General features: G+C 43.1%; 1 protein-coding gene across 1 annotated transcript in view; it reads right to left on the minus strand.

Moving 5' to 3' along the window:
• TMEM94 (transmembrane protein 94) overlaps positions 1 to 15,604 on the minus strand; it is a 169,887-nt gene that overhangs the window by 143,946 nt on the left and 10,337 nt on the right. The window contains exons 2-4 of the mRNA XM_085858417.1: positions 13,720 to 13,878; positions 10,296 to 10,369; positions 8,007 to 8,120 (exon numbers count right to left, since the gene is read on the minus strand). Coding sequence (XP_085714543.1) covers positions 8,007 to 8,120; positions 10,296 to 10,352 — 171 coding nt within the window. The 5' untranslated portion in view covers positions 10,353 to 10,369; positions 13,720 to 13,878. The remainder of the gene's footprint in view (positions 1 to 8,006; positions 8,121 to 10,295; positions 10,370 to 13,719; positions 13,879 to 15,604) is intronic.

Consider the following 15,604-nt stretch of genomic DNA (forward strand, 5'->3'; position numbering starts at 1 on the left):
AATAAGTATTTGCTCTCTTCTCTGAAATTACACACACAATTTTGATGAAACTTGACCACAACATTCTTCACCAGTGATGTACCAAAGTGTATCAACCACATCAAAATCTGCGCTCATTAAGGGGTTCTACGGGGGATTTTTTTGACCCCCAAAATAGGCATTTGCTCTCTTCTCCGAAACTACACACACAACTTCAATGAAATTTGACCACAACCTTCATCATGCATGTTGTACCAAAGTTTGTTCATGGCATTAAAAAATTCAGGATCTGAGGGGGTCTGTAAAGGGTTTGAATGACTGCTGCTCCTGATCCAGATGAGCTTCAGGACAGACAGACAGACCTATTTTTCTGCATTGTATTCTCTCTGCAACTGGAAGCCAGTGTAATTGGCTTAACATGGGAGTTACAATGGACCGTTTTGGTTGGTGAAAGATTAGACGAGCACACTTGTTCTGCAGTTTCTGTAATCGATACAAATCTTGTCTCGTGATTCCACCAAGTAAAGAACTACTAATCCAGCCTGGAGAGCACGAGAGCATGAACAACATCCTGACAAGTACTGTATCGCTCTTCATATACTTTCTGATACATTTAAGATTATAGATCTGCCAATTAAGAGAGCTGAATCTCCTGACCGGTGAAGCTGAAAGTACAATTACAAAGCTGTTAAGAGTGGTTTGGTGAAGCCATGAAAAATTCGGTTTTATGAGAAATCAGCTTCAACTTACTTTGTACCAGTCATGCCTGCATGTCATTGTGGCATTTGGAGAAAAAAATGAGTACAAGCATCATCAATCAACAGGTCTGGCCAGGTCAGGTCATAAATTGCATATAACTGAATATCAACTGCGTATACTGTATATGATCGTTGGTGGAATGTTGACTGACGATTTGCCCAATACCATTAATAAAATGTGTACAGTTGTGGGCCAATAACAGACCCTTGAGGTACACCACATTTTAGGGGTTGGTCATCTGAGAATTTTAGGGGTTTGTTATCTGATTAGCAATATACATCCTACTAGACCTGCTAGTGATGGATGACTGGAGCCAAAAAAAGGACTTTATTACAAAAACCAATCTTCAGAAAACCTGTGTGTGAGAATAGCATGATCCACCATATCAAAAGCAGAGAAGAGATCAAGCATCAGTAGCAGCCAGGGGTGCCGAGAGTGGAGAGGCGGACAGGCGGGGTAACTACCCCGGGCCACACCGATTCCTTTAATTTTTTTGTTTCATATAATGATTGTTTGTGACGATAAAACGCCGGGGGAAACTTAATTGTGTGTCTTCCCCCAAACCACTGAGAGTTATCCCCCGGCATGCCATTGCCATTAGGAGTAACACCCTCCCTCATAAAATAAACTTGTGCAGTTACAATTTACATACTGATCATCGTAATGGCATCATGACATAAATTAACAAAGAAGTGTTAGCCATACCCCATCCGGATGAAATGGGTTAAGAAACTAATAAGTGAATAACACCCCCAATTTCCATAAACACAGCAGGTGTTTCTGACGAAAATAAAGAAACCCCCATATTGGTTATTTTTTAAAAATAAAAAATTAATGGGGACCTACATTTAAGTATTGCCCCGGGGCCAATTCTGGCTCTCGGCAGCCCTGATAGGAGCACTGCCTGTTGATTGTCAATGGCACAAAATAATTCGTTCTGTACTGAAACTAGGACTGTCTCAGTGTTATGTGCGACTGTATGTGGACTGCCGAGGATCAAGGAGGTAATTTTGAATGACAAAATCAGATACCTGCTCAGATGTAGCCTTTTAAATTAAGTTACCCAGAAATGGCAAATTTGAGAAAGGCCTCTGCAGTCGTTACTTAATTCTTCCTTGTTCAAAGAAGGCTTCTTCAAAACTCAAGTAATGATAGAGGATCTCAGAGTTCCAAGAAAAACACCAGTGGAAAAGACAAATCTATAATTTGTGACAGCACAGGAAGCTCAACATCAGTGTGTGCGCCGGCCCTCGGAAGAACGTTAAATTCGGATCTTTACAAGCCAGATTGGTATTGGGTCAGAAACATTGGTCCTTGATGGACATTTCCTAATTATTCTCCTCGATTCGACCTCGTTGATAGAAACAAAGTTAGTGAAACCACAATCATTGCATGAACAACATCCACACGTACAGGAATTTAAACTTTGCTTGAAGTTGATTGGGTTACTGGAGTATTATCAAAATTTTCCTTGATCTTATCTACTTTCCTGACAAAGTAATGTGAAAAGTCATTACCTTGATCAGATGGATCACTACATTCAGGAAGAACTTTACTTAAAATATTAAATAATTCATTTAAAGTCTTGTACATATGTTTAGTATTATAATTAGAGAGTTTGTCTTCATAATAATCCTTCTGAGCAGTCGAAACAAAGTCTCACAAACATTCCGTTGGGATTCGATGAACTTCCGATGATCAGCATCACATTTCGGAGTACACCATCATTGCTCAGAGCATCGTCAAGACTCAAACCACACACTACTGACCCAACAGTCAGAACGGCAGGCTCAAAAGTAGAAACCATTGTGGAGGGCTAACAAAAGCAAAGGGATTAACAGCAAAACACCACCATTCAAGGAAGCTCGTATGTTGGAGGTAGACCTGTTGAATAATTACCTCCATCACCTAAGGTGGATCAGATGGAAGTTATGTTTTCACCTCTATGTTTGTTTGACTGTCTGTCTGTCCGTCTGTGAGCAGGATATCTCAAAAAGTTATGGACGGATTTTAACGAAACTTGGTGGGCAGGTTGGGTGTGTGACAAGGGCAAGTTTATTCGATTTTGGTGAAGACACAGACCCAAATCCGGATAGGAGACTTTTTAACTTTTTTAACTGATTCTTATCCATTGAGAGATAGGGCCAAAAAACGATACATAGCATGGTATGTGAAAAAGTTTGGATGGATTATGACAAACTTGGTGCATGAATTGGGTAGGTGACAAGAACAAATTGATAAGATTTTGGTTAAGATCCGGTTGCGGATCTGGCCTATCAGTGGGATACAAAACGTAAACTGTTCAGCATGGCAGAGGTATGCACTCTACACCAAGTGCTGTTCAGTTTGAGTAATAAATTGAAAGGCAAGCATTGGAACAGAGTAGTTCTTGTTTGGTTTTTCTGTAGCAGGGCCATCTCTCTTGACATATCTCATGCTTTTGATAGTCTGGCATCCTGCCTAACTCTCCAGAATCTCCACCTAATGCATTCAAGGTCAACTCAACACATGGCTTACCGACTTCATCGACTCTCGTAGCCAACATGTGGCTCGAAACGGAAACTTTTCATCTCTCTCCCTGTCAAAGCTGGAGTGCCCCAAGTCAGTGTTCTCGGCCCTGTCCTATTCCTGATCTTCATCAATGATTTGTCTGACTGGAAAATCCTCGTTACCCATTTGCTGATGACGCCACCATCTGTGGTCACATCCCTCGTCCTTCAGACAGGCAGGCAGTAGCCTCCACCCTCTCTTAAGTCCTTGAAAAAAAAAAAATCACAAGCTGGTGAAACACTTCAAACACTCACACTATCTCTCTCCAAAAGGACCATCTGGCAAACCCTCCAATATACTTTCTTAACAATTCTATTGAGGAAGTTCAGTCATTCAAACTCCTGGGTCTCACCATCAACCATGATCTTTCTTGGGCAAACCACATTTCAAAGTTGGCATACAAAGCCAGCCGCCGACTTGGCATTTTCTGTCATACAAAGTCCTTCCTTGGCACACCTGAACTCCTATCCACCTACAAAGCCTTCATTCGCAGCTTCATGGAGTACTACTGAACTCCCCTCTGGACTAGCTCGAGACTAGTCTCACATTTTTCTCAGCTTGATGCAGTGGAAACCAAAGCCTTTAAGATTAATGGAATCTCCCATGATGAAGCTGGGGCCGAACACGTCACCATTGCAGACAGGTTGGTGGTCTCTCTGTCTTCTACCGCATACTGTCGGACCCCACTATTTGCACACCCCATGTATTCGCGGTTTACAAAATGCGACGAGCTTCGATAATCGCAGCCCTGTGCTCCGCGTATTCGCAGACGAAAAAAAAAGAAGAAAATTCCACGAGTTGCATATATAACAGTTCCAAAACATATCTTCCACAGGCTGAGCTATAAACGAGCTGAATGTACACACTGTAATGTATGTACACATTGTAAACAAAAACATCTTCCACGAGCCGTGCACATAACATTTCCAAAACATCTTCCACCAGGCACATTGTAACCGAGCTGCGTGGCTTGTTCCACCATTCCGCTATAAAGACGCTTTGCCGCATCTATTAAAAGATGCTGAAGATGTTTCCATCCCCCACTCCTACGAGTTCCACAGATAAAATAGAAAATGTTAGCATGGACTCTTGCAAAAGTAATTAAAACCCCTAAACAAATCTATTATTATGAGCTACCGAAGGTTCCCCACCCCCCTCACAAGAACCACAATTAAAATGTCTCACCACATCTGACACCTGCTCAGTAAAATGTTTGCATTGGACACTTGCATAATTAAAGCCCTTCACCAGATATACCCCCAAGTCCCAGCTGAGTACATCTGGTAAAATGCTCCATCTGCCAACATGCCTCACAATGGGCACTGGGCAGATTACTCGCCCTTCCACATCTACCCACAATTCCCGCAGCGTGTATGCAGTGTGTCTTGGGTCTCAATCATTCTTCTAGTCCCTCTGCCTTGACCGGTGTTTTGCCTCTCGTTCTACTCATTTCAAACACAACTTTGATCAAGCAAGGCTCCCAAACACAAGACCAATGCCGGAGATGCGTCCACTGCCAAGAAGAAAAGAAGAAAATGATGGGTCTGAGTCACAAAGTGGAGCTGCTGGACCTGCTGTCGAGAAGACAGAGTGTGGCTTCTGTGGGCAGACACGATGAAATAAACGAATCCACCGTTCACTACATATGGAAGAACAAAAGAATCCAAGAAAGTGTTTTGGCAAGCACTGTACCAAGCAGCAAAATGGTCACCCATGTCTGGGATGCTTTGAAGACATGGAGCCTGAGGAGTTGAATGGTCTTATCACCGCACATGCTGAGAAGGCGTTGGGAGCCATGACCAAGGTTTCTGAAGTTTTCCCGATGAACCAGGAACCTCCGGGAATCTATCCCCCTTTTTCCATTGAAACAATGTGCAGCATTCACGGCATTTTTCATTAATCATGAACCGCCGGGAACCTATCCCCCCTTTATCCATTGAAACAATGCCCTGCTTTTCGCAAATTTGCCATTCGCTACATTTTCCAGGAACGTGTCCCCCATGAACAGTGGGATTCAATGGTACTTTATCGTCTTGCACCCTCTGCTCTTTGCAGGCTTTGTTCCCCTACCCCAAGTTTCAAGCAGGACATACACGGTCCACCATCAACGCCCTTCTGGTGAAACTACCTAAATCCTGGATCACTGCTCAGCTCCAGCCATTTGTTGCCCTTTTTCCACGCATGTAGAACCAACTCCACGTCCTCTTCAATCCCATTCCTCTCTCCAGGTCTTCAAAACAGCTGTTTACCACCATGTCAAATTATCCCTCAACTAAAGCCATGATATTTTCTAAACCCCCAACCCCCCAACCATAAGCACACATCCTTCCAAATTTCAATTTCTTCCCTTCTTGAGAGATTGCTTCAGTGTCCATTTTATCAACCCCCTGCATTCTCCTCTTCCCCTCATCCTTACCTGCATCCCTTGTTTGTCCATCTCCATCTATTTTGTCCTTCGGGCCTGCTGTTGTGTCCCCCTCCTCCATCTCTACATCTCTGCTGTTCCTTTTGTTCTGTTGCGTCCTGATCCTTTCTGTGTTTTAGCTCTTCCATGAGCTTTGACGACTGTATACCAAACAAAAAGTTCTAAAATCATGTGATGGTGTCACGTTAAACTCGGTGTCACGTTAAACTAGGTGTCTCTTATGTCCACCATCAACCTGCTTCTGCTACAACTCCCAAAATCCAGAATCACTGCTCACCTCCATTCATTGTAGCCTGGTGTTGGCTCAGTGGTTAGGGTGGCGGCTTGGGATCCGAGGGTCCTGAGTTCAAGCCTCGTTGCCCGCTGAATTAATTCACCAGGGGGTTGACTCAGCCTGCCATCCTTTCGAGGTCGGCAAAATGAGTACCAGCTTGCTGGGATGACCGAGTCATTCAAGTATCCTGCGTCAGAGTGGTGACCTGTCCAGGATTGTGCCCAATAGCCAAGGAGACTGCTTCGGCAGCACCAACGCTCTGTACAGAGTATGGTCCCAACGGACTCCACTCATTCACCTCTGGCTGCATTCTCTTTTTCCCACCCGTGAGACCAACTTCCACATCATATTCAATCTCATCTTTCCCTCCACGGCTTCAAGTCAGCTGTTCACCACCATCTCAGATCATCCCCAATCCAAAACGATGATCTTTTCTCCCATAATTACCCCCAACCTCACCCTGATCCCTCCCCCTTCCAAATTTCCAGTTTTCACTTGTGAGTTTTTCCTTGTGTATCCATCTTGTCCACCTCATGCATCCCCTCCTGACCCCATTGTTTGTCTGCCTCCCTCTGCCTTGGCATTTGGTTCTGCTGTTGGTGTTTTCCCCCTCTCTGCTGTTCCTTTTGTCCTGTTGCATTCTCATCTGTTCAGTGAACTAGTACTAGCTCTCCCATGAACCTCAGCTCGGGATACAAAAAACAACAACCTGGAGCTGTGTAAATACATTGGTGATTGAAAAAAAAATTATGCTTTGGGAAAGGCTGTTCCAGTAACAACATACAATGTGCTTGATGCAAAGGTCAAGGTGCAAGGACTGTGATAGCAGAATAGTCTAGACTCTGGAGGTATACACATTTGCCTCTGAGCTGTCCAGCCTGGGTTTCTCATCCTGATCCAGCTATAAACTGTCATCCTGGTGTTTCGCAGGTAGGGCGAGAAATCAATTTGTGTGGTGTACCTCAGACGGACGTTAAACTAGGTGTCCCTTATGCCAGCATTAGTTGTTGGACTTTAAAGATCCCAGTGTCCTTCGTGAAGAATCGGCAAGCAATGGATGCTACCTTGGCCAAATTCCAAAATCCTGCTCTCAACTTGCTGGGAGCACTGCATGAACAACACAGTCACACCTCCTCAGCCAATGATGGTCCCATAGCCAAGAGCTGAATACCCAGGAAGAAGTATTGCAAGGACTCATCTGCTCATGACACTTGGCTGTGCTATGACATGTGACAAACTCAAAAGCACACACTGAATGAAAGATGAGCTCACAAACTTATTACGATTATCAAATATGCCCGTTTGAAAACAACTGATGATGTAAGCGATAGCAATTACAATCACTACAATTATATTTGTGCCAAAGATTAAGAGAATTTAAGCATTAATACAAATTACCATTTAAGATTGCAAAATATTTATCATTATCTCAATGGACACCAGAAAGGTGATATCAATGACATCAAATTATGACAAATAGAAGCACCTGCTCCCTCAGGGAGTGGTTCGGGGCATTATGTTATCCTTATTCAAAATACCTCTCTCTGCGCAATTCAAAACACCTCACTGCACTGGAAAACGTAAAGACAGGAATACTTTCCTGTAAAGGGTGGGTATTTGTAATATCAATGGAATTATACCTGGAGGTACAACACATGGTATTACTACACATGGTATTACACCTATTACCTCTCCCACCTAGAGGCGGTGCTATACGATACACATTTACAGAGAACTTGCATCTCTCCCCCCCCCCCCCCCAGCCCCTCCAAGATCACCGGCAAAGATAAAACACCCCTAAGCACTAACTGAGGTCATGCTGATTCTATGTAACAAGGTTGAATGTAATTGGCCCAGAACGGTAGAAGTAGTAGTGTGACAAACAAACACACACAGGTCCATGAATTATAGTAAGGATAAGGAGAAGTAAGGATGATGGTTGAAGAATGACATCAAATATTGCAATAACCTTGATTGCATCACAAAAAGCTGACATAATGCAGAAGTGACTTGTCTTACCTTCCACACTCTGCGCATCTCCTGCTTCTGATGTTCTTCCAAGATGCCCGAGAGCTGATTGTAAAGCAGCTCTAAGGCTCGAAGAGTACTGAGTCCTAGCATGTCTGGCTGAGACTGCAAGAACATAAGGAAGAGCTATTTAACAGTAGTGCTCTTTCCCAATGATCAGATTTATTTTCCATACAACCTTCTCACTCTCTCACGTGTCCTTGGCAAATTCTGTCGGACATAGATTAAAGAAGAGTGAGAATTGCTTTGCAATAAATGTCCCCTACCGATGTGATATTTTCTAAGCTCAAAAAGGGCATAACTGAAATATTGATGAAACGCCCTGAAATCTGAACTTGTTGTGCAACTTATCATAATAAAGCCACGTACCAAGTTTCAGTTGAACATGTTAAAGGGTATGGGGAAAAAAAGTCTGATAAACTACAGGTGGGACTGACGGCCCGACCGACATAGAGCAAACATGTAGTCCCCTCCGGTGAAACAGGCAGGGGACTATTAAGCTGTGAATGCTCTAAAAAAAAAAAAACCTTCAAATGCATTAGGTAAAAAATTTTTAAAAACCTCTTTCATCCTGTTTGTTTGTAGAAAAGAAAAGAAAAGAAAAAAATCTTGCTCAAAACATCTTCAGTCGTTCATAAGAATATCTCACAGGTCATCTTGGTCTGCCGATAATTATAAAATTGAAATCTTAAACTTCTTACCATCGCAATTGAGAACAAAAACACACAAATTACTCAGATCAGACCGCTTTGAAAGGGACTCGGCATGCCTACCCATCCCTTCGTCGTTGGGTTTAAACAAAGGACAGCATGTTGTGACTCACAAAAATATTGCATGACCATGTATGAATATCAATAAGGATGGAAAATGAAGTGAAACACATGAAAAATTTATCTTTTATAACAGGTAGCTGTTGTATACCCTCAGACAGGTCTCCGAACAGGCCCATGGCATGGAGACAGCCGTCCAATCTCCCAGAAGAGCAGAAATCCCCCAAATCCAAGATGGTGTACCCAGGCCGGGGACCGATCAGAGCTCTGACCATGGTCACAGTGCCCTGACCAATCCCGGCAGCAGGGAAGGTTTGGTCCCTGACTTGCGTTGGGGGGTACAATCACCACAAAGAGGGATCACAGATAGTTGCTAAAACATAGTTGTTGGTAGTGCTACTATGGTGGTGGTCATGGTTTGTGCTTTTTTCGTGTACATATATATATATATATATATATATATATATATATATATATATATATATATATATATATATATATATATATATATATATGTTTCTATTGCTTCGAGAATTTTTTTTTCTATGCAGAGTAAAGGCTCGTGGAGGAGCTAATACACTTAATGGATCAGAATGCAAAAAAAAACAAAAGTAGAAGGAACATTAGAGGGGGGTACCCCAACAGCAGATTTGAAGGACAAAATAAAGTCAGACTATTTTGACTATTTTTTTGAGACTCGTATAAGAGCCAACACACAGAATGTATAACAAGGGGAGCAGAAGAAAAGAGGGGCAGAAGAGTGAAGCACAAAACAGTGGGGAACAGAGACATGAGGAGATCGGTGGAAGGGAGAGTGATGGGACAGGGTACACAGGGCAAACAAGATGGACCCTACAGGGACTTTCAGGAAGGAAAGTTGGGAATTTGAAGGAGGTGGGTTTGGGGTGGATTAACAGGGGTAGAAAAGATCATGGTTTTAGATGGGGGATGATTTGAGATGGTGGTGAACAGCTGTCTTGAATACCTGGAGGGAAGAATGAGATTGTAAAGAACGTGGAAGTTGGTTCCACAGGCAGGGAAAAAGAAAAGAGTAATGAATGCAAGAAGGTGAGCAGTGATTCTGTATTTTGGGAGTTTCAGCATCATGATTAAGAGAATTGTAAAGAAAGTAGATGGGAGGATCTGATATTCAGTGGTCTGCAAAAGTATTCACACCCTGACAGAGCTTTCACATTTTGATGCCACCAAAGCTTATTTCATGATTCTTTCAAATCAAACTTAATATGTAGTCTTCACAAACTACTCAAAGTGATAAAGTTAAACAATGCAGATAAAATGTGAAAAAGTTTGATTAACAGAAAAAAATCTGATGATTCTCAGTTGCATAAGTATTCAAAGCCTTTGCCTAATTAATCTTAAATCACTTCAGAAGCAAATTATTTGTTTCAAAGGTTACAAGATTAGTGTAATAGGTTTCATCTATATGTAATCAGTGGTTTAACTTAAAAATTAAGCTCCCCGACCTAAGTAGTTTCAAGGTGCAACTCACTTGGTCAACCAACAAGTAAACGTGAAGACCAAGGATCTTTCCAAAGAAGTCAGACATAGAGTGGTGGAGAAGCACTGTTCAGGAGAGGGTTATAAGAAGATTTCAGTCACTAATTATCCCTTTGAGTACAGAGAAATCCATCATTAAGAAGTGGAAGACGTATCATACCACCCAGACTACACCCAGATCAGATTGCCCATCCAAACTCAGTGGCCAGGCAAGCAAAAACTAGTTTGGGATGTCACTGCAAATTCAACAATGATTTTGAAAGATCTGCGAGGCTTTATGTCCGAGATGGGGGTCAACGTTTATCAATCAACAAAATCCTGTTCTCTTCACAAAGCTGGCCTATATGGACAGTTGTCAAGAAACAAGTCATTACTGAAAAAGATGCATCGAAATGCTTATATGGAGTTTGTGAAAAAAATCCATGTTAATTATACTGCAGAGATGTGGAGAAAAGTTTTGTGGTCAGATACAAAAATCAAGAGTTTGATTTGACTAAATTCAAAGCGTTATGTCTGGCGCAAGCCTAACACAGCAAATTATCTCGTTAATACCATCACTACTATCAAGCATGGTGGCGGCAGCATTATGTTATGGGGCTGCTTTTCATCAGCAGCAAACGGCATGCTTGTCAGGATAGAAGGGACAATGGATGGTGCAAAGTGCAGGAGAATCCTTGATGAAAACCTGCTTCAGTCAGCTATGAATCTGAAACTGGGTCGGAGATCCACATTTCAGCAGAACAATGATCTGAAGCACAAAGCTAAAGCCACAATGGAGTGGCTGAATATGAAGAAAATAAATGTTCTTGAATGGCCCTAAGTCCTGACTTGAACCCAATAGAACGTTTAGGACGAGACTTGAAGATTGCAGTCCATCGACGATCTCCAGGAAACTTGGCAGAACGAGAGCAATTTTCACGTGAAGAATGGGAAAAGATTTCACCATCTCACTTTGAAATACTGGTAAAGACCTACCCCCAAAAAGACTCATAGCAGTCATTGCTGCAAAAGGTTCTTCCACCAAGTACTGACCTGAGGCGCTGAATACTTTTACAACCAGTGAATTTTGATTTGTGCATGTTTTTATGATATTCCTGATATGTAACCTCCTTCACTTATAACAGTGTTTAGTTTGATCTCTTCAGTTATGAATAAAAAGTTCATTTGGAAAAACTGTTTCTACATGATTCATAATTCATCTAAATGTGGCATTATTGGTAGGGGTTGAATACTTTTGCAGGCCACTTTACTTTCATTTTGGAGAGAGCGGGAGAGCAAGTGATATTTGTCTGTATCGCATGACATATTCCAAGGGTTTGAGCAGCTTGTGATTTTATCAAGGTCTGAAGAGAGGAGGAAGGCTGTTGCCAGCCAATCTGAAGGATGAGGGATGTCATGGCAGAGGGTGGCATCATCAACAAATAGATAAAGGGAATTTTCCAGAGAGTCAGAGAGATCATTGATGAAGATTTGGAATAGTACTGGGCCAAGAACACTGCCTTGGGGCACTCCAGCCTTAACAAGTAAAGGTGATGAAAGGATTCCATTGAGAGCCACACAATCGCTATGAGAGTAGAGCCTTGGATGCCAACTGCACACATGAATTTCTGGCTTTCACTACTCTATAGGTAGAGAGATTGGAGAGGAGCTGAGATGCCATAGGCAAAGTGTTTGGAGAGCAAGATGGTATGCCGACTTAATCAAAAGCTCGAGATATGTCCAGAGAGATAGCCCTGATCTCATGTCTGATATTGAGGGCCCCATCCATTGTTGAGAGAGAAAGGAGCAGCATGTTCAAGATAGTGTAACCTGGTCTTAATCTGACTAGGTGATCTGAGACTAGGCTGTTGGAGAAAAGAAAGGATTTCATAATCAACTGTGATGATGGATTCCATTACCTTGCTAATGATTGAAAGTAAGCCGACAGATCTGTAGTTAAACGGATCGGATTTTGCACCTTTTTAAACAATGTAGTGATGTTGGCTGATTTTCAAAAAGATAGAAGATGATCTTGGGCAAATTATATGGTGAAAGGAGCAGAAAGTGGATGTACAGAAGCAGCAGAAGAGGTTTTAGGACAGGGAGCATACTCTGGAGACAAACAAGGTGCCACCAAGTTTTAGAGGAAGGAGACAAGTTTGAAAGTCTCTTTGGTCTCACTCTCAGCCATGATCTCTCTTGGGCATGCCACATTGCAAAGTTGCCCTACAATGCCAGAAACCAACTGGGCATCCTTTCTCGTGCAAAGTTCTTCCTTGGCACACCTGAGCTCCTATCCACTGACAAGGCTTTCATCCGCAGCTTGATGGAATATTGCTCTCCCCTCTGGGCTAGCTCACCTATCTCACACCTTTCTCAGCTTGACGCCGTGGAAACCAAGGCTTTCAAGATAATTTGAATCTCTCACAATGAAGCTGAGTCTTCGGGACAATCACTTTACCATTGCCAACAGGTCGGTGGTCTCTCAGTCTCCTTCTGTCTCCTTTCTGGTCTTGCACCCTCTGCTCTCTCCATGCTTTGTCCCTCCAGGTATCTGCAGGATGCATACGGTCAACCAACAACCCCTCCAAATGAAACTGCCTAAATCCAGGACAACAGCTCACATCCACTCATTTGTTCCTCTTTTTTCCCACCAATAGAACCAACTTCCATACTCTCTTCAATCTCATTCTTCCCTCCAAATTTTTGAGATAAATGTTCAGTGTTCACCACTCTCTCAAATCCTCCACCATCCAAAACCATGATCTTTTCTACATCCATTACACCTAACCACCCCCACCCCTCCCAAAATTTTGCTTATGCATCCATCTTGTCCACCAGGTATCTGCAGGATGCATACGTTTTCCCCTACCACTCATTGTTACCTGCATCTCCGTCTATTTTCTCCTTGTTTATCCTTCTTCATCCATTTTCTCCCTCCGCCCTGCTGTTGGTGTCTCCCCCTTCTTCTGTTGTTCCTTTTGTTATGTTGTGTCCTGATCCATTCTGTGTTCTAGCACTTCCACGAGCCTCGACTAAGTACACAAAAAAAAATTTTAATCTGAAAATTTACAAGTTCTACACTTACGTATCTCTGTATAAAAAATGTCCCAATGAAGCAACTAAACCTCAGGGAATTTTCCAGTAATTTCTGTGGAGGGGACGTGATAATAAGATAATGGCCGTCAACGACATGTGATATCGCTTGTGCATGTCAACCAATCGTAAACAAGACATGGCTGCCTCAACATAAATTCCTGGGGAATTCAATGAAACTGCATATCTGCGGGTTAATGGTGCACTTTTTTCCTCGTGCAAGAATGTGAAATTAAAATTTTGACAGTAATCAGAACAAGCAATTCTGAGTTTTTAATTCACCTTTTTAACTTCAATCATCAAGCAACAACTTTCTCACATCGCACTGTGTTGGAGCTTACCTGGGTGATCGGCAATAACGATTCCATTTTGAGAAGTATCTCAGTCGGGGTGCAAAAGAGGTTCTAGCCTCTGTCTAGTAACTCCATTACAGGTGCACTTGTCGAAAAATGTATGGGGAATCGAAATGTCCAAAGCCAGTTTTGGAACACTTGCAGATTCTGAAAATAATACAGTGCACTTAAAATGTAATAAAAGTGTTTGCATTTACACAAAGTAAATTGAAAAAGCAAGTCAAACAATCAACACATTTTCATTAAATAAATAAATAAATAAAACAAGCATCATAAGTACAATGAAAAATGTCGCAAGTGCAGTTAGATCATGAAAAACTTTTGTCAAATAGTTTCCCAGCGGACCCCACAAAGGAGGTGGGAATAACTGAAGCCATTAAATAACTAGTAGGATTAGTTATAAAATTGATTATCCCCTGAAATCAAACGGTACTTCTAAGTTAAATCATTTTGTATGCAGCCTGCGGCTGCTGGTTGCATCATCGGTGAGAGCACAGCTGTGCTGCTGATGCAGTGCAACCCCTCCACCTCCCTTGTTCCAAGTAAGCTGTTTCTCATTTTGTCGACCTCGGAAGGATAATAGGCTGAATCAACCCACCTGGTGTTATTTAACGGTAACAACAGGGACTCAAATTCAAGACCATCCATCCATCCATGAGGACCATACTCTGTGCAGAGCGTTGGTGCCGCCGAAGCAGTCTCCTTGGCTATTGGGAACAATCCTGGACGGGTCGCCACTCCGACACAGTATACCAGCATGCTGGCACTCATTTTGCCGACCTCGGAAGGATGACAGGCAGAGTCAACCCCACCTGGTGTTAATTCAACAGCTGAGCGGGATTTGAACTCAGGACCCTAGGATCCCAAGCCCACTACCCTAACCATTAAGCCAACAACAGGCATAAATTCAAGATCGGAAGATCTTAAGCTAGCCACCTTAACCATGAAGCCGACGAAATAAAAAAAAACAAGGTCAGGTCAGGTCAGGTCAGGTATGGGAGCATGTGCCAGAGCAGCGCGTCACTGCGTCCACTTTCCGCCGGTACTCCAAGGGCCTCCATCTGCCCATCCCCCAGACAGATGCCTGGCCCATCCCCATCTCCTTGAGATGCCGATCAACCTGCTGCAACCACGAGGCACGTGGTCGGCCAATTGGCCACCTCCACTCACGAGACTCCCTCGCTGAGAGAATCTGGTGAGCAGGATCAGCGTCAGGAAAACGAGCCACATGTCCATACAACCACAGCTGACGCTCACGGACTATGCAGGTAACAAATCTCATTTGAGTCTCTCTCAGCAACTGCTCGTTGGACACAAAGTCTGACCAGCGATAGCCAAGGATTCTCCGAAGAGACATGGTACCAAAGGAATTAAGTCTCCATCTCAGATCCTTGGTCAGAGTCCAAGTCTCGCATCCATAGAGCAAGACTGGAAACACCAAGGACCTGAAGACTCGGACTTTCGTCCTCCCGCACAGGTACCGGCAGCGCCACACCCCATTATCCAGTGAATCCATGACTCCCCAGGCCCAACCCAAACGTCTATTTACCTCAGACTCACAGCCTGCAGAGACATGAATATCACTGCCAAGGTAAGTGAATCGCTCCACAACCTCAACATCCTCACCACAAACAGGTGCAGACAGGACAGCGGCATCAAAGATGTCATTGAAAGCCTGGATCTTAGTTTTGACCCAGGAAACCTGTAATCCCAGCGGCTCCGACTCCTCATTCAGCACCTCGAGGGCCCGCAAAAGGATATCAAAAGTCTCCGCAAAGATGGGTGCATCAGCTGCGAAATCAAGGTCAGAGATCTTGACATTCACAAACGATGCACTGCAGCTTGATTTCTCTGACATCCTCCCTAGAATCCA

The sequence above is a fragment of the Eptatretus burgeri genome, chromosome 15, assembly GCF_056783735.1.
Source record: "Eptatretus burgeri isolate ZD-2024b chromosome 15, Ebu_testis_v1, whole genome shotgun sequence".
NCBI lineage: Eukaryota > Metazoa > Chordata > Myxini > Myxiniformes > Myxinidae > Eptatretus > Eptatretus burgeri.